Source organism: Danio rerio, chromosome 7 (genome assembly GCF_049306965.1).
Source record: "Danio rerio strain Tuebingen ecotype United States chromosome 7, GRCz12tu, whole genome shotgun sequence".
NCBI lineage: Eukaryota > Metazoa > Chordata > Actinopteri > Cypriniformes > Danionidae > Danio > Danio rerio.
Genome location: NC_133182.1, coordinates 60,242,832 through 60,263,203, shown reverse-complemented (window position 1 = coordinate 60,263,203; position 20,372 = coordinate 60,242,832). Strand labels below are relative to the sequence as shown.

The following is a 20,372-nucleotide window of genomic DNA, read 5'->3' as shown; positions in this document are numbered from 1 at the left end:
ACCAAACTGGATGAAACTTTGATAAAAATCTTACCAAAACTGGATTAAATAATCATAAGACAAAAAATAGTTAACATAAATTTGGTATTTATCTTTGTTGAAATGTTATACATAGTTTAATATTTGTGCAATTTTAATGTGTCTGAAAAAAATCAACTATAGTTGAACTACATCATTCAACCACTTTTCAGTCATTATATTTGAAAATCACTTAAACACCCACAGGAAATTATACAAGCTTTGTAATATTAATTTATGACATGAACCGTCACAAAAAAAAGGAATTTTTTGCAGATATTGACATTTTAAATCTATTTCACAATTTAAAAGAGATGCCATTATAAATCTGTTCAAGCAAATATATACAAAATGTTAGTAAGTAATATTTTAGTCAACTAATATCAAGTTTTATGGGAAGCATGTGTTTATTATAGAAAAAATGCACAAAGTCACTTTTAAATTTTTCTTTTCACAGAGCAGGACGTTTACAAAACAGTATAAGGAGATATACAAAATGGATTTTAATTGACCAAAACAGTCATTTTAAGGGCAACAACATAAAATTTACCAGCCTCAAACACACAAGTAACTTAGTCTTAATAGGCACGTTGCATGTATGTCACGGACAAAAAAAAACAGGGAGAGATTTATCAGTGTCATTGAGACTGCAGTCCTTGGAACTGAAACTGAAACATCTGCCTGTGGTGTGCCATATTGCTGCTTTAACCCATGAGATAACCACTGCAAGACAAAAACATTTAGATCTTTAGAAAAAGAGTTCTAATGTAAAAACACAATATGATTATGCTTTTATAAAATAACAACAATGCTACTTCTTAAAATATGAATAATTATAGTTTTGAAATTTAGATAATGGTGTAAAAGCTACTAAAACAGGGTTGACTTACGGCAGTTTCATTCTCATGAAGACTCTAGCCATGAAAAAGCTCAGTAACACACTGACAAAGCCAATAAAGAGCAGGAGAAAACGATTCAGCTTGGGTATATTGGGTGCATTGGAGCGGTCCAAAATTATGAAGCCAAGGCCTCCCATGGTGAAGAGAAAGCTGGAAGCCAATCCCTCCATGATGTATTGCCCATTTACCCTTTAGAAGAGAACACAATTCTTTCAGTTATTCATAAAACTACAATTACACAAATTCATCCAGCTGAATGGATCACTAAAAATACTGTTAAATTGTTCTGCAATAAAAATATTGATAAAAATCTTTGTTGGCCAACAAAACAGAGTCTAGAGTGTGTAACAAGATGCCAATTTTTGTAACAATGATGCTGCAGAGCAATATCAAGATATTGAATATTACCCTTAGCATGTTTGTATCCAATTTGCATTTGCAAATTCAAGTTAAGGTTTAAGTTATAATGTTGTTGTTTTTTGATTGGTTGTTTTTTTTTTTTTTTTTGGTAGTCAAACCTCCTTACCTGTAAAATAATTGCTTCTCTGTTAAGCTGCTTTGACACAATGTACATTGTAAAAGTGCTATTTATTATTGTAATTAATTGCTAAATAAGGTGTGACCCCAGTTTCTTGCTGTCATTGCAGCGATACCATATACTAATGTCCCAAACCAAAAATGACATCACCTCTCTGATAATTTTATGGCTTTAAACCACTTAACAAAACTGTAATTTACATGAGTTAATATGCAAAATCTGAAGCAGAAAAGTCATATATCAAATCTGAAGTCTCCTCTCCTGGTCATGAAGCACAGCTGATACACAAGCATCAAGAAGTTGCGTAGATCAAGTCAAATAAACAAATATATATATATATATATATATATATATATATATATATATATATATATATATGGTGGGTTAAGCCTATTTGGCTTATTCAGAACTCAAATGACTGTGCCAGAGGCCGTTTCTCAATTCCAAGAACGCAGAGAACAGACTTGCGTTCTTGTGGAGACCGGTCTTGCCAGGTGTCCTCGGAAGAACGAACTCACGAGAGTGCGAGGGCAGAGAACGCGTCCTTTGAGAAATGGGATGCTGCGTTCTTCCTGATGGTCATGTGACCTTTACGCGTTTTAAATGGAAATTATTTAAACATTACAGCCTTCATACAACGATTTATTGTTTTCCCTCTCTTCAAAATATATACTTTGCATAAAAACATGATAAATATACTCTGCACAATATAAATAAATCAAATTTTAATACGAATTTCAGCAAACAAACAACCCTTAATGTTTATTCCTTTATTAAGATATTTATGTTAATGTTTACTTTCACCGTTTCATTTAGGGAAACTCCTGATGTAAATAAGTAATATCTCTGAACTTTAATAATAAATCTAAATAAAATGCTGTGCTTCCCACCTCCAGTCGCAATGACTTCTGGGACTTCCAGAGCAAGTTCGGTGCTCAAGTCTGCATCAGGGCGTCCGGGAAGTTTCACACGTCCTCCGTACTTGCGGTCTTAAGTATTGGAACTGAACTTAGGTAGCTGATGATGACGTTGTACGAGAACACGAGGACGCAAGACCGCTGAAGAACGCAAATTGAGAAACAGCCAGTGTTCCCTCTAGGATTTTTTTTCCAGTTGTGACAGCAGGCCTTTTTTTACACAGATATACCAACTACCTGTGGCAATATTTCAATGACAAATGTTGTAAGCGAAGTATTAGACGTCGAGATCGTATTTATGTAATAGCCTATAAGCATGTGAATCTCTTTGCTTGCGCGCTGATTTCCTCTGCTTGTGCACAAAACTTCTTGCACGCCCCCTCAAATAAAAGTTGGTTCAAGAGCGTGCAGATCTTCTTGTGCGCTCTCAAATACACTCTGCTGAAGCACCATTTAGTGCATTTATGTAACGAGTATGTCTCAAATATTTATTAAATTGCCTAGGAATATTTATGTCTCCAATAGACCTACAGAGTAGCATTAATGCGTCCTGAAGTAAAACGGCTATATTTCGTGTTTGCTGGTCTCAAGCATCACACACCTCTCAGTCAGGCAGTCAGTCAGTCAGCACGTCACCTTAAAGAGTTAAACAAATGACGCACAGCACTACTACAGTTACAGAAAAGTTTGCGCTGTTATAATTCACTTACCTTTTAATACGTTTTGGTTCAATTATCACCCGCTATTAAAAAATAAAATGTTTTGAATGAAAAGCTGTAATGTAGCCGTGGCGGGATGAATTTTAGAAGAATGAATATTAAACAAATATTTTTAAGTATATTACTATTAAATTACTACTTATAAATGTAATATTAGGCTTTATATATATAAAATGAATCGCCCCTGAATGGTACGGTACGGTTTGGTATGCTTTTATGTAGTTTCCAATGTCAAAAGATACCAAAAAAGTGAACCATACCACTTTTGGGTACCCCTTCTAAAGGGTACCTACTAGCACTACAAAACCGTAAAAAAAGGTTGAGCTAGATTTTCAGCTAAACACTATTGGTTTATGTAGAAATGTCACTAGCGCGTGCAACAAGCCAGAAGAATGAAAACACTTGAAGCTGCATTTTTAAATACGCAGCTGGGAAATTACACCGTAATAATATATACATATATTAGCGAGCCATGGTCAACCCGAGTGCAAACAAACCTTGTCATCAGCTTGGTAAGAACAGCCACAAAGCCAAAAAGAAGAAATTCTTCTGTGTGTCCTGTTGTAGTTTTTGAAAGCCAATGTAGGCCATCTAAAAGCATGAGTGGGTTAACTTTCTCTAGAGAGCTCTATTTGCATGCCCTCACCATGCTTCTATATTTGAAATAACAAACTTGAGCTCCTAATAGTAAGGATGCGCATTATTTCACACTATCATTGCTAAATCTACATCTACAACTACATCTGCAGTTAAAATCCAATCCTGTTCATAGAAAGATTAGTAATTAACATTTATACAGAAGTACAAATGTATATAAAGCATTTGTTTAGTAAGAAGTGCTTCGGATCCGATATGTGACCTTTAAGCGAGAATGACATCAATTGCAACTTTGTCGTACACCATTCTGAACCATACTGTACCATGCCACTTAGTGGAAATGAGGCATAACAAACACTTTATGCCACATACCTGTATGCCAGAAAGGCCACTGGTCGCTGATGTCCGTGTTCATCTGTCATTGATCCAACACTCGGAGGTTCAACAATCACATCGTATATGATGCCTGAAAAAAGCAGATATATATATATATAGCAGTACACATTACATGGTCCAAAATTCAGAAACAATGTAATACCATAGTTTAAAAGATTATATACATATAGAACCAGAAACATTTCTTTACTTAGAGAAGTAAATCGAAGGCAAAACACACAAGAATGCTTATACTTAAAAAAAAATCAAATTAAAACACACACACACACACACACACACATATATATATATATGTGTGTGTGTGTGTGTGTGTGTGTGTGTGTGTGTGTGTGTATATATGCCAACGCACGCCTCCCACCAGTGCCGATATATATACAGCCATACCGCACTGCTACTCGTGTGATATTGCTCATATATATATATATATATATATATATATATATATATATATATATATATATATATATATATATATATATATATATATATATATATATATTTATGGGTGGAGCCAAACCCAAATACGGTATTTGGAAAGACACAAATAGCATGTCTTTGCGAATACTTATTCCAAACAAATACTTGAAAAATTATTTGTATTCGGGAGCAAGAAAAACATTGTATCAAAAAGCAGCGTTTCCTCGTGAGACCACAGTGCATGCCCGCGTGAGTGAGAGAAAGAGAGAGTGAGACGCTCAGGAGTCGGAGGGCGGGGTGGAGGTAAAAGGTGTCTGGCACAGGCTTCTCCACACAGCAACAGACAGAGAAGGCTCAGCTGAGCAAAAAAATACTTCACTGCAACACTATTTTTGTTAAATAGATTTTTGTACTTTAATTGGGTTCCAGAGGCAGTTTATAAACTTGTAGCGTAGTTGAAGCGTGGTTTGATCGGGATATTCTATTACGTTGCATTTTTGACGTTTGCAATCGAGTGCTCTCTGTTTACGTAACGTTAGCTCTGTTAGCGCGGTATTTTAGACAATAGACGGTTGACAGAGTAATGTTAACGTTCGTTTATAAAGGTTAAAACGATGCTTTTGCAGTTGTGTCGAATAGTATGCACTTATGGGAGTTATATGGTACGTCTAAATTAGTTACTGTCTTTTGCAGACAGCAAGATATATGCTATAGGCTAGTTAACCTTAGCATAGCTTCCCATCATTTTTAATTAACTTGAAACACATCAAATACATTTGGGCACCCAAATAGAAAAGAGTGAGACTGCTGCTGAGCCATTTCTTGGTCCTCCACCAGTCAAAAAAAAAAAAAAAAAAAAAACAACCTTCAAGTTCTGTGTGGAAGCATTTTACAGTCAGTGGTGCTGCAGATAAAACAAATTAATTCTGTATGTAATGTGTGCAAAAGTGAAATCAGCAGAGGCAGAGATATTAAACATCTGTCAACTTCTTCTATGCATAATCATTCATTCATTTCTTTTTGGCTTAGTCCCTTTATCAATCTGGGGTTGCCACAGTGGAATGAACCACCAATTTATCCAGCATATGTTTTACGCAGTGGATGCCCTTCCAGCTGCTACCCAGCACTGGAAAACATCCATACACTCTTTTTCACACACATATAATAGGGACAATTTAGCTTACCCAATTCACCTGTATTGCATGTGTTTGGACTGTGGGGGAAACCGGGGCACCTGGAGGAAACCCATGCCAACATGGGGAGAACCCAGTCGAGGCTTGAACCACTAACCTTCTTGCTGTGAGACGACAGCGCTACTCACTGTGCCATCGCGCAACCCTCTATGTAATGTATTATCACATGCACTAAAATCATCCTCACCTGATACTGTCTGCCAACGCCCCACAAGCATCAATCCCCTCAATCAGCACAGCTATGTTCAGCTAAATCATCCACAAGCACCAAACCATCAACACAGCCACATTCTGCCCCAGCAAGTCAGTTTCAAACATTAAAAAAAAACAAACAAACAAACTTTGTGTCTGTTTTGTGGCAGGCAGATGACAATAGCAAAGCTGTATCTTTTAGTACTATATAGAATACTTTTTGTTCTGCCAGATCTCCCAGTCAGGGGTTTATATAGTTTTATTTAATTAATTTTAGTTTTTGGAATTATGTGCATTGGAAAGAAGTTCTTTAAGAAGAAGAAAAGTTCTTTGAAGTATTATTTGTTTTTATTCTGTCTATTCAGTGTCCTTCAACAAGAACGGTGGTGGTGGGACTCATAATATTCACAATGGTATTTCATTAGTTGTTGGTTTAACCATGGATGAGGTAATGGCTTCTATGTTATTTTCTTTTAAATGATGTTTCTTGTCACATGTTCAAAAACAACAACCAATATTGCATGTCTATAATTTATATAATTTATATCTATAATTATAATTTATATAATTAAACAATACTTGCACTATAACGTAAATTAGAAGTGTAATAGAAAAAATATATATTTTTACAACATTTTGAATTTTACTCAAATACAAATACTTTCCCCCCCTCAACAAATACAAATACAGATACAAATACCGGCTGCTCCGCACATCCCTTATATATATATATATATATATATATATATATATATATATATATATATATATATATATATATAGTTATATTAAAGTTTTTGTATTCCATATAGCAAACAGTATGTGTGTAACACTTGTTTTTTAAATAAAAAGTCTTAAAATGTAAACAACTTTTTAAAAAAACCCATAATGTAAATAAGTTGTCTTTTAATAAGAATGTCATTAACTCAATTTTGACAAATGTCAGATAGAACCTTATAATTCTAAGGTGACGATATAAGCACCACTGACAACAAAAAGTGTGACGCATGAAAGAGTCTCAAATGTCCACCCATCACAAATTTGTACATATTTTCTTTTAAATATAATAAAATGTATTGAGGGACTATAATAAACTGAAGTTTAAGTAAAGGCTATACATTTAAAACATAACCACTTTATTTGTAAAGACAACGTTTTATAGAATATTTTAGGAAACGAAAACATTGTAAAGTATATTGAGATTTTACGTTGGAGTTAATGTATACTGTTGCAAAGATGGACACCAGCTTACATGAAAAACGATCCAGCAAAATAAAAATAAAATACAATCCAATTCATTTTTGAGCAGAGGCAGAACAGAGTTGTCTGCAGTGTGCAATATGCAAACAATTTCACATTTATGAATGCTAACAAGCACTGTCAAAGAACGTAAATCGAACAATCAATTGCCAATAAAACATTTTCTATAACTTGTTATAAACAGCAATTTAAGTCTCTGCTGCAAATATTAGTAGTGTGCGGCTGTGTGCAAACAGACAACATGCTAAAGTTTAACGTAAGCTAATGGCTAGTTTCGCCTGGATTGATTTCAAGACTCTTACCACCGGTGATGAGAAAGTATGAAACAATCACGACGGCATACACGGTCATCGCAGAAGGCATATGCAGCCACGATGGTTTTTTAAGTTTGACATTTGGGCATTCCAATACAGTAAATGGTAAGCTGAAGATAGTCTCCATGGTTTAGCATGTAATTCAGAACTGAGCACTGCTGCTTTTGCCCGGTTTATGCATACGTCACACTAGCCGTAGAGCGACGTGTACAGGAAGAGGCCTTGAAGTTCCTATAAGCGTAGGGATACAGCTGCGGCAGGAAGTAAACGATAGTTATTTATAAATTTGTATTTTATTAGTGTCTACCCTTACTCTAACCCTCGCAGTACTAATAAAATATTATTTAATGTTGTACAGTGTCACAGTATGCGCCTATCAGCAGATGCAAAATATCTTATCCTGCAATACCAGAGTCTAGCATGATGTGGCGTGCAAGGACCTCTTTTAAGCTGAACAGTGATGAAATGTAACCCATCCATGGGCGAATTTAAATGTTATTTTTTATTAAATAATCCACGTGTATCTTGAATAAACTTCCTTACTTTTATACTCTTCATCCTGCATTTAAAAGATTTCTTCATAATTTCATTTTAATCGTGAAAATCAATAAAAGTTATTAAAACTACTACTACTATTTATTAATATTATTAAATCAAATGTTAATCGAATGTTAATTATATATATATATATATATATATATATATATATATATATATATATATATATATATATATATATATATATATATATATATATATATAAATTTTCTTTTCAGCTTAGTCCCTTTATTAATCAGGGGTCACTACAGTGGAATGAACCACCAACCACAAAGCGAATATCATTCCAGCCGCAACCCATCACTGAGAAATATTATTGAGTTGTTGTTATTAATATTAAATATTAAACTTTAGCTAGACTTGGACTTTGATTTCAATGTATGAATTTTCTCAAGTTTATAAAATGAGTACCTGCAATTAATAATAAAAAAGATATACAAAAATAATTGTTATACCTCATGCATAGGACACGTTTTTACTCACATTTGCTTTGCCCCCCTTTTTATTTCTATTTTCCACATATATTTCAAATATATATTTATCTTTTTTTTTAATGATTGTTATTTATTTTTTATTTCCACATTATTTATGTGGGACTCAGTGGGAGTGTTTTTAGTTAGAAATCGCGATCGAGCCAGAGGGGAGGGGTAAATTTGTATAGACCGCAGTGACACCTTGTGGTGCCTAAATAGATTTTTCTATTTTTTATTATCTTCCTAATTGCATGTATACTGTGACATGGCCTTAAAATATCTTCTGGTCAGGATCAAATCATCATTGGATCATGGATGGCAAACATTATCATTCTACAGAAGCATTTTTGTCCCTAAACTTACAATATTACACTGAATCTTTACGTTTACAACTTCTTATTCTTTGAAATAAAACAATGTGTTATTTGAACATTGAGTCGTCAATGTAACAATAAATATGTTTTAATTATTTCTGTAAAATTCCAAGCACCACAAACTGTTTACCTATCCCTACAGTGCAGGGCCGGCGCGTCAGCGACACTACCCTCACCACCTGTCCTGCGCCCTCAGTTATTTCCACGACTAATAGAGAGCGCGGTGTCTGCGGGCGCCTTACCACCCGCGCCCTCCGTTATATACACGGCTAGGGCGGCGGAATAGAGAGGGTTAGTTGAGGGCGGCATGACCGTCCTTTGCCTAGAGCGGCAGATTTTCAGATTTATAATCTAAAAAAAGAAAATACCATGATTTCATGTGAATCGTTTAATTGGTGTCACTGGTGTGACTGCCTTTATTTTTAAGGAATAGTAAAAAAATCTTAATTTAGTGAGTATATCATGATTATCAAGATTGGATACTTTCCGGCAGAAATTTTGTAAAATGCAAAGTTAACAAAATTTGTCACTGGTGTTTCTTTTCTGATGATCATTGTGTTTCTCTGCTCCCTCTGCATCTGTGCAAAAAAAAAAAGAAAAAGAAAAAGAAAAGAAAAGAAAGTAGGGAATTTCTAAATTTACTTTGACCTGTATTTCTTTGCAGACAATGCAACAAACATTATTTGTTGCTCATGTTTTTATATATATATATATATATATATATATATATATATATATATATATATATATATATATATATATATATATATATACATATATAATTTATTTATTTATTTATTTATTTTTTAAATAAACATAGCCTCATCAGTCTTGCACAGCAGTGCATATGTTACAGCTAAGTTTGTCTATAAAGTAGTGTGTTATTATGTTTCAATTAACTGTCTGTATATTTAAACATGTAAATAATTAAACAACTTTTCCTGCTTTAAGGATTTGAGATTCTTTCTCTATGTCAATGATAATAACAATTTAATGGAGTCAGATTAATTGTACCAGTGAATACCAGTGAAGTGGACACTGATGAATTTGACCTGTTAAAATTCAAATGGCTGCAGAGCTAGAAATCACCAAAAGTGTCTATCTAACCTAACAAGGCACTTCTCAGTGTTTAGCCTCTAAAACTTTGTCAAAGCAAATAATATTAAAGGGTCCAAGGTCCACTTAACAGAACTAAGAACTAACAGAACTGCTACAACATTGCAACTGTTGACCATTCTGAGCAGGAGCTTTCATCTTATATACAGCTAGTTTAAGTTGACACTGTTTTTCTTGAAAAAGTACTTCGCCGATGTCATAATGTGAGGCATAAGTTTTGCACTGTAACTATTAACTGGCTTCTTTTTTACACAATGCATAATTTAAGACTTTAAAGTCTTTTTCACAGTTTAACTTGTTGAGTTGGTTGTTTTTGGCTATTGTTCTGACTAAAAAAAAATGGAAGCCCTGATTAAACATCTACTGTATCCTTCTTTTTTTTTTTTTTTGCAATATCTCCAACCAACATTCTTAAACAAAGGTATGTCTAGATGAAATCAAACTAACATGCAGTCAGCAGATTGAGGAACCTAACATTATGGTAATGGCTGTGAGGCCATGTCCAAGTGGCAGACTTTCATGCAGCAATGTAAAGGCAGAAAAATAAAAATGAGTAATATACTAATTATAAAATGACATAAATACCTAAATACATAAATTGTGTAAAGTTATCAAAAGTCAATCACCTTTTCTTCACCGTATAATTTACACAAACAGCAGATTAAAGTTACTAAGTTAGTTATTTATGCAGCGAATCTCATTTTCTCATTCTGATTTTTTGAGTAACATTAAATAACAGAGGTGAGACTTTAAGACCGAATGCATAGACTTTCTACATTTTTACATATTATGAATGTGTATAGCCTATAGACAGTCATGGGAAAAAGATTCAATCAAACACAGCTGATCCAAACAATTGAGTTGTTCAAAAGAGCTATGTTTAATTAGGGTTGAAACAAAACTGTGCAGAGCTGCAACCCTTGAGGAATTGACCTATGTTAGAGCTATAGTTAAACTAATTAACGTCACTAAAAAAGCGTGCTGTTTTCTCGTTGACGTATTTGTTCTTATTCGCTCGCCGTAGTAGTAACGAAATGGAGATCCCGCCCATCTTCAGTGGTCGCGTCCCAATACATCCTCGTATTACACGCACTTAAGTGCTAAATGATGGCTTCGCTATTTCACTTTAGCCTACTATGCGTAGATGTGGATCAGGACTGGACGAGGGCATAAGCTTGTCGTGACACATTTTAGACAGACTCACGGAAACTCTAAACACGCTCAAATAATTTGGCGGTTAGAAGGAAGTTGCTGTGCCCACACATTGTAAATATTTTAACAAGTCACGTTAGGCTTAAGTTAATTTATAGCTCGCATACAGGTCAAATCTAATTTCGAACACTATGCTTTGAATGGGTTATAGAGTTATCTGTTGCTCAATCTTGACGCTTTTAACGTTAGCCTGCTAACGTTACTGTGTTTAGCGAAATGTCTAAACTTAAGAAAACAGATGGTAAATACCTGTGGTGGTGTCTCTTGTGCCTCAAATTCAAACCGGATAACGTTTCCGTCACCAAAACAACGAAACATCTGAATCTGGGAATGTAAGTCTTATCTTTATTTTCTTCACATCCGAATAGCTTCTATGTTAGCCCGTGTTATCCAGAATGTAGTTTAGTTCTTGTGACTATTATGTATAATTGACCTAATTAATCTTAGTTTTCTTTAATTTTATCAGCAGGACTTTTAACTTCGGTAAAAGGTTGTTTATAGATCTTTAATATTTCTTGAGTTACAGCCACAAACATTGATTATAATTTTTCCATCACTTAACGTTAGTGTGATCTATGTAAATATTTTAATAGAATAAACGAGATATATCTCTAGTTTCAACATAATTTGTTGTTCAGACATTTCTCTTTAACGTTAGTAGGAAAAAATATATTAACAACTATATGCAAGTTGCCCTTCATTTGGTTTTTGAAGGGTACAATTTGACAGTTTATTCGTGGGGCCATATTGACAAAGACATACCGATAGAAATAGAAAAGATAAGGCTCTAAAGTTGTATGCAAAAAAGGACATGTTTGTTTAGAAACAGAATTCAAAAGGAAATTGAGATATTTTAATGCATCAGAGTATGACTTCAAAACAACATTTGCAAAGAAGAACATTTTTCTCAAATTATATCAAGAAGTTTAATGTTTGAATAAAACCAAAATTTTTGTATCTATCTATCTATCTATCTATCTGTCTGTCTGTCTGTCTGTCTGTCTGTCTGTCTGTCTGTCTGTCTGTCTGTGTAAATAAAACTATATGCATGTTATTATATTTTTTTATAGGAACATGTTTGACAAACCAAACAAAGAGGCATTCTACATTGTCATTCACTTTTTATTTAATAAACTGAATCCCACTCGTGCCCAAGACGTCTTCAGGTAGAACTATATAGTCATATTTAAATGTTTCCTTCTTATTCTGTTGTAATTTGACATTCCAAATTTAAAAATATTTTTGTTTGCTTAGAAATTGCTGGCTAGTTTGGGATCATAAAAGTGATGCTGAGTTTCGCAAGGTGGCTTTTGCATGGCTCCAGGAGATAGCGGTATGTGGTGTTTTATATACAATATTCTGTTACTAGTCTGCCTGTTGCATTGCTAGAGAATCTTTACAGACAAACTGTATTATTAATATAACTGATATAATGTTACAGTTATAGGATTGTATAACTGTATAAATGTTTAAGGTACAGATATATCTGAATGAATTTGATTGTTTCACTACTGATATTTCCATTTTATTCAATACTGTTTTTCACTCTGTGCAATTTTCACATTTTTGTTTGAGTTAATTTCGTATTTAATATTTAGAATGAAGAAGGCAGTGCTTTTCCTAAGGTGGCTGCATCACATTTGCTGTCTGCTTTTGGACCCAAATTTATCAACTTGATGCTTCACTTAGCTAAACACGTCATGCTGAAAACAATGAAGACATTTAACACTGGTATGTAATTATTATTAGTTCCTAACCACTGAAAGTACCCAGGGCTGTTTTATAGAACAATTTTCATGTTAAACGTATGTGTTTAAATTGGTTATATTTGTTACACATTTGTTGCATCGTCAATTAGATGGCATGTGGGTTCCTGAGGCTGCTGCGGTACCAGCAAGTTCAGAGGAGATGGAGTTAAAAAGATTTCAGCTGGTGAAGAGACAGTTCCAGAGAGTGACTGTTGAGCAGGACTTTCTTATTCAAGACTATCAGAAAAGAGCTAAGTATGTGTCCTAAATCCTAAATTCACAACTCTTAAATTATAATACATTTTTTAGGTAGTGTCCTATTGTAAGATGTTGAGTCTTCTAGTTAGATGATTTGCTTCCATTATAAAGGTTACCTCAATACTGCATGAACGGCTGACACATGCGAACACCTCCAGGTGTCACTATAGTTTTAGAATCCGTGACTCTTCATTGATTTCTTTTTATTCAACCTCCTTCATTTTATGCTCCTCCTGATGTTGAAATAAAATAGTATAGGGCTTTGGCTGCACATTTAATCAGAACTATGCATTTAAAAGTATGGTTTTTATTTCACATTTAAAAAGTAAAATAAACAACACTTTTATAATTAAATAGGTTTAAATGGGTGGTCCACTACAATATCATATATTAAACTTTAGTTAATGTGTAATGTAGCTGTGTGAACATAAACAGCATCTCTGAATGTAAAATGCAAAGAGAGACCTTGGCTTTTACAGAGTTAGCTTAACAAAGCCTACAATGAACAAACTTTGGGGACTACAAAAAGATACATCCGGACCAGTGGGTCACAAAGATATTTTTACTGAGCACACACACTGCACAGCTAAGGGGTGTGGCCAGAGGCACTGTTATGTTAACTTACAGCAGTGAAAGCTAAAATACTGTCCAAACGCTGCTATTTCCACAGAACTTCCTTCGTTTATGTATTTAGGCTTCCAAAGGATACGACACAAAGAGAGAAGTGCTTCAAGTTTATAAGTATACATGACAGACAGCACAATCTAACTAAAATTATGCTTGCTGTTTGAGCATTTGTTGTGATATGGTGCTTTCCTTTTTAATATTAAGATTTTTTTTTTATATTGCAATAGGCTACTATTGACATCGTTGGTAAAATATTTAGCCTTTTACTAAATTGATTAATTTTATTAAATTAAAGCCTGATATTTTCCTGCAGGTTTGATGCAGACTAAGCTAAACCATCTGTTTCCAGTTTTACTTAATAATCCCTCTCCAAATCTCGCTGTGAGTGAGACGGAGAAAGTTCAAAACAAGGTCCGCTTATATGCTTCAGCGCCAAAACCCAAACAGGTCTGTTAAATAAAATATTAATAGATACAATTACAGTGAAATTTTTCACAGCTACAGAGTAGCCTATATTAGGCTAAATCATTTGCTGTTAATGACAATCTACATTGCGTAAGTTTAACTTTTATTAATTTAATAAACTACTTTGACCACAATGGGCCAGGCTTTAAAAATATTTGTAGCACTTAAAATGTTCCCATTGGAAGAATAAACTCAGTTTGAGGGATGGGATAACAAACTCATTGTAAGAATAATCTTACGGAGTGGCGCACGTTGTCTTTGCACATGTAGCCAGTAGTGAATGAAAGAGCTTGATGCATTGGAGACAAAGCGTGCAGCGATGCGGTATCTGCAAACATTTGCAAAACAGCAGCTCAAATGGAAGAAATATGTGCGTTGAGGATTTGTCCAATGTATTGTTGAGGCTTTTCTAATGAAACATTTCAGATAGGCATACTTTGTGTGTGAAGAGCAGGTAATAACCCTGTCCACTCCAGTATTGTGAATATGATCTGATCTAACAGACACAGCGCAACATGATGTAGAAACACCAATGAAATTAACTCCTGCTGCAGGTCAAAATTAACCTGTTTAATGCAAAACTAAATGCATTTCTGCACTAATTATTTAAACTAACAGGAACAAATAGTCTTGGAAGAAGTTTTTCCTGTTGTCATAAATGCGACAAGCAGTTTGAATTGTGGATGAATGGAGAATGATTGACAGGCGCAGTGGCGGGAAGCTCTGAAGTGAACATGAATTTAACCACGTGAATATCCATCTGTACTTCACATTAAACTGTAGAATGGCTTCAGAACATTTAGGATATAGTAGGCCTACATGACAACGTTCTGGTCCCTTATAATAGGCTACCTTCATGGCTTAGTTGGCTCATAAACAGAATATAGCGCACGCACAAGATCAGATTTGGATTAGTACCAGCTGGCCGATATCCGCTCCAGCAAACATATGCGGTATCGAACCCATATCCAATTCAAGTATTGGGATCAATGCATCCCTCGAACACACATTGTTTTGTATCTCATAAACACAACTAAGCCTTAAAATTACATTCTGGACCACCTCTTTAAATAAAAAAATAGTACAGAAAACTTTTAAATAAACTAGTTACTTGGTAAACTAGTAGAGATGAAAATTGCCAAAGAACTATATAAAACAACAGTAATAATTACCTGTTAGTTAACATTAAATTATTAACAATGAGCAGTAACTATGGGTTTTCTTGATTAACATTTAATCACAATAAACCAGTTTGTTGTTAAACTTGGCAAATAAATGAATGAATGTTAACGTAACTATAAATTTTGTATCAAACAATAATCCTAAAAAATATTTTAGTCTTTAGTGCATGTTGTAGGTCAGATTAAAACTGTTTGAAAATAAATACCAGAGTATGTTAACATGTTAAACATGTTTTTGAAAAAAAGTTTTATAATACCTTCAAAGAACCCAAATAATTTAAAATTGGGAACTTTTCTTAGTATTTTGTAGGTTGTACATGTACTTGTACAAATGTGTGCATTGTGTGCTTTGAGTGTGTGCTGACATGAGCAACTCGTTATGGTGCCTACTCAAGAGCATCTTAGACTAGTTATCGCAGACTTCGGTTCAGGAGTACTTGCTCTTTGTGACCTTTTGGTCAGAAAAAGAATAGCAAGTCCACTGCAGAAACACTGTTGTTTCTCTCTTTTACACTTCAAGTTGTGTCTCTGTCACCTATTAAACCTCCGTACAACAACAAGCTGTTTTTCACTGTGCATGAACAGGAATTTAGTTCCAAAGTTTTGCCTCTTCTTAAATGTCTGAGTCTGAGGCAAGGTGCTCTTACTGTAGTATGTGCTTGTCTTGTTGCTCAGGTCAGAAGGGCCTGATTCAGGAAAAGGAATAAAAATTAATGATACTGCTTATGTTTCAGGCTTTCCCCATATAAGGAAGAGATTGTATTGTATCAGCCAATTAATTGGTGTATTTTTAGATCATCATTACACCTAAGCTGTCTTTACAGTTTTTTTTCCCCTACTATGTAAGCCAGCATTACATGTGCAACCATGTCTTTTTTACCCCCAGAGTTTTGGAAAAGTCTTTGAGGGACCTTGATGCAGAGAATGCCAAATATGACAGTCTGCTTAAGTAAGCACCTCATTATTGACACTTCTCAAATAAACAGAAATAGCATAGATGTCTATCATTTTACTTCACTTAACTTTATTTTTTTGCTTGTAGAGAACATGACAGCATCACAGATTTGAAAGAAGTCATTCTTGCAAAAGTCCAGAAGGTTTAATTTATAAGAATTATTGTCTTTTTTTTACTAATATAATTTTTATGAATATATTACTGTAATTTGTTTTCATTCTAATCATATTGATTTTGGTACTATTAGCTGCGAGGCCTTTGGAATGAGGTAGACAGATTCTTATCCAACCATCAAGGAAAGCGAGACATAGTGGCAAGTGTGATCAATGGACAGGTGGACCAGTACATCTTGTGTGGACAGGAGTTGAATGTAAAGATGCCTGCGGCTTTGCGTGAAAGGATGGAACGTCTATCCCACCAGGTGAGCGCTTCATGCAAAAATTGTGAAGGAAAACTTCAGCGTTCTAATTTTGGAGATCGGACATATAACAGTACATTCTGTCTCTACAGTCCAGTGCTGTTAGGTTGTATGAGGGAGGGCAGCCTGTCCTTGTGCGTTTGCTGGCACTTTTGAATGAAGGATTACACGTTCTTCGTGAGGAGAGAGAGAAAATTGTAGGGCCGAGTGTACAGCTTCAAAACCAAGATGTCCAGGAGCATGCATTGCTTTTCACACGCTCAAAAGAAAACCTCAATCTTATAAGGTAACAATAAATATACCTGTCATTTATTTGCCTTTTATATTTAGAAAAAGTGTTGTAATGATGGTGAGGTACAGTTCAGTTTAGTTTTTGTAATTTATTTAAACCATAAAGTAACAAAGGTAAAACAAACTTTTTTTTTTTTTTTTAAATCAACCATCAATCAGAACTAGTTTGAATTACATTGACACAATAAAAAAAAATAAATGAACAAACCAGGGATTTGAAAATCACTGTCAGCTGTGAGTTAATTGATCAACATCAGGTTTAATTCATGAGTTGCTAGTTTAAATCTGTGACCACGCCCTCTGTGTTAAGAGTCTACTGAAATATAAAGGTATGTGAAGGGACAAAGTGAATTTGGGACCTTTACTAATTATTAAGCTCAATATTGATCAAACTATTGATTAGATTAAATGGTTTTTGTGAAAATTTACTATTTTACTTTTTTTTCTAGGTGGAAATTGGTCAAAGAAGATGCAGCAGAGATCAAGGTTTCCATTGGGAAGCTAGAGGAAGAATGGGAGTGCAAGTGGGCAAACTGTTTGAAAAATACACCCCTCACGTGTTTTCTTGAAGAGGATCCTGTAAGTGGAGTCACAACAACTTTTCTTGTTTTATTTCTATGTTGTGCATTTTTTTAAGGTTGTTTAGGGTACTGGTTTCTTTTGTGTCAGATTTTACAGAAGTAACACATTTGGTTTAGTTTCTTTTGCTTTAAAATGATCAGTTTTCTGCATCTCTTAACAGGTTCTTGACTTAGTATCTCCAATGGTTGCTCTCTCATTTGAGCCAGCTTCTGAGGCTAGCTTTCAGGCTAGTGTCATTTCACAGTATCCATGTAAACCACATGGTAAGTTTACAGCTCAAGTTGCTCCTTGAATAATATTTTTCCCCATAGAGATGCTGCAAATTTTTTTTCTCTTGCTTTCAAGACCTGCTTGAGCAGCCATCAAAAGAAAAACTTGATACCACAGTGGCAGTCGTTCATTTGGAACAAGAAGTTCACCTGAAGCCAGAGATCAAAATGTATGGTACAACTTTATCTTGTTTTTTTTAGATGGTAAAACTTCAGAAAAGATCTTGTTTGCGTGACAATACATCAAAACACGTTATTTACAGATCTTCTGTGGCAACTGAAGATCAGGATGTCCTTGTGCCCTCTGATAGCTGCTTTTCACCAGAACATGTGACTTGTGGGACACCACCATGTGAAACTATTCTGTCTGTGATTGAGACACCCAGTCCAAAACAGGTAGTTTTCTCCATAGAGATGTCTGCAGAGACCAGCAATCCTTGCATGCATGGATGAAAGGCTGCACATTATGACACGTTTTGTTTGCTACACAAATAAAAACATCTACTTTTTTTAACAAGTTGGGGTAAAGTAAAAGTTTATTTTACTTTTTACTTTGAGTACAGAACTGTCTGTAGTTTGTAATTTGCTATTTAATTTATGCCATGTTTAGCAGCACAATAGTTTACTCGAATTTGTTTTTAGATCCAATAAAAAAGACAGATTTCAAGGTTGATGAGGCTGTAACTATAAAATGCACACAATTCCATGCAAGTAATGGAATGCATGCTTGTTGTACTAGATATGAGTTTGCGTTGTTGAAGCTAATCATTTTTTGGATGTTTATAAAATTGTTGTGGTATTGATTTTAACATTTTAGTTTTCGTTTTTCTCTTTTGCAGCCTTGCCACACAAATCTGCACTCCAAGCCAAAGGCCTCTGTATTAAAGACCAAGGCTCAAATTCTAGACTTAGAGTGTGACAACTTGGCAAGTCAAGTATGTGTGTGTTTTTGACTAAATAAGTTTTGCTTCGTTGCAGTATAATAATACATAAAAATTATGCCATGTAGCACCAACTAAACTGGCTATGGTGGTGGGTTGTAGTTTTACATTTTTTGCAGTGGGAAACTGATACAAGGGCAGTGTTAAGCAGTACTCTACCCTTCACAAGTTTTCCCTATATCAAACCTGCTCTCTGATGACCGGTGCGAGTTGAGAGAAATCGCCACGGACAGATACGGGGCAGACATACAGTCTTACATACTTGTTAATGCAAATGTACCCAAACCTAATTACGGTTTGGTTCTCAGTTTGCAGATGCAGTGATCATGAGTCCAGGTAATCAAAGAAGTGATGTAGACCTTGGACAGTTACTAAATGCCATATCGGATCCCTTTTCATCTAGGAAACAACTTTGCCGCACTCCTGAGAGTCTAAGTATGTGTTTGGTAGCCTAAACATGTAGTATTCTCTACTTTATTAGAAATGTTGTGTTTAAACATTTGGATTTTAACACAAACTATCTTTTAGTTAAAGATGTCAGAAGTTCATGGAGAAAAGCTGTGGAGGAAGGATTGGCTGAGAAGAAACAAGCGTCTTGGAATCAGCAAGACAGCCTTTCTTGGCTCAAGACACCCATGGCTAATATGAACAGCCCGTGCAAGACCCTAAATTTAGAGTCTTCCATGTCTTTTTCAACCAATCTTGACAATTGCACTTCTCCTCCTGTCCAGCAGGGGTCTACCCTTCACTCAACTTTGTCGTGGGACTCCTCACAAATGGAGGTGCTTACCAGTCAATGCTCAAGTGATGTTATTAAATTCAGCATTGCTCAAGAGGAGCCCCCAGACCTGTTTGATGTATCATTTAACAGCGACAGCTCTGTTGAGAATTCTGGTGAAAAAGCGAGGGATGAAGAACTTTGCTTGCCATCTGTTGGGTTGTGTTATCTTGATGAAACTCCCCAACTGACAGAACAACTGTGTTTGGGGGCTTCTTCAGATAAATCTGTTTTTAAAGATTCCCCAGTACATTTAAGTATGAGCAAAGATTTGAGCCACTGGACAACTGACCATTTTTCTCTTGATTTAGACAGACTTGAGAGTCTTTCTTCTCCTCCTCGTGCTGAAAATCTTACCCTTCCCAATTTAGTTAATGTCAATCTTGATGAATACTAATGTGTCTTAAACAACTGTAATTGTTTACATATTGGTCTTCTGAATGAAATTTTGCACACTGCTGTCGTGTGTTTTTGCAATAACCATTTTATTGTCTACTAACTTAATTTTTTTTCTGAACCATGTGAACTCTTACGTCATTTGTACTGAACTTTATGTACAAATTGTAAAACTGTCTCAAATGTGTATTTTGTTAATGTGTAATAAACCTCTTTTTGCTATTTCTGGTTATCTCGGAGTATTAAAATGCATTTGTTTTCCTTTTCTGA

At 34.8% G+C, this 20,372-nt stretch overlaps 2 protein-coding genes and 1 non-coding gene across 3 annotated transcripts; 2 read left to right on the top strand and 1 right to left on the bottom strand.

Moving 5' to 3' along the window:
* Positions 1-408: 408 nt before the first annotated feature.
* ostc (oligosaccharyltransferase complex subunit) lies at positions 409-7,599 on the bottom strand. The gene is given in 4 exon segments (NM_200269.2): positions 409-741; positions 909-1,106; positions 4,061-4,154; positions 7,449-7,599. Coding segments are annotated over 4 exon segments (450 nt in total). The 5' UTR covers positions 7,588-7,599; the 3' UTR covers positions 409-722.
* Positions 7,600-11,102: 3,503 nt separating this feature from the next.
* On the top strand, positions 11,103-20,324 carry haus6 (HAUS augmin-like complex, subunit 6). The gene is given in 16 exon segments (NM_001079974.1): positions 11,103-11,525; positions 12,264-12,359; positions 12,448-12,526; positions 12,792-12,924; positions 13,052-13,196; positions 16,359-16,421; positions 16,515-16,569; positions 16,675-16,848; positions 16,938-17,131; positions 17,586-17,715; positions 17,879-17,981; positions 18,064-18,157; positions 18,251-18,383; positions 18,827-18,922; positions 19,237-19,363; positions 19,457-20,324. Coding segments are annotated over 16 exon segments (2,385 nt in total). The 5' UTR covers positions 11,103-11,409; the 3' UTR covers positions 20,104-20,324.
* LOC137496269 (small Cajal body-specific RNA 8) lies at positions 19,048-19,178 on the top strand. The gene has a single exon (XR_011016468.1).
* Positions 20,325-20,372: the final 48 nt, after the last annotated feature.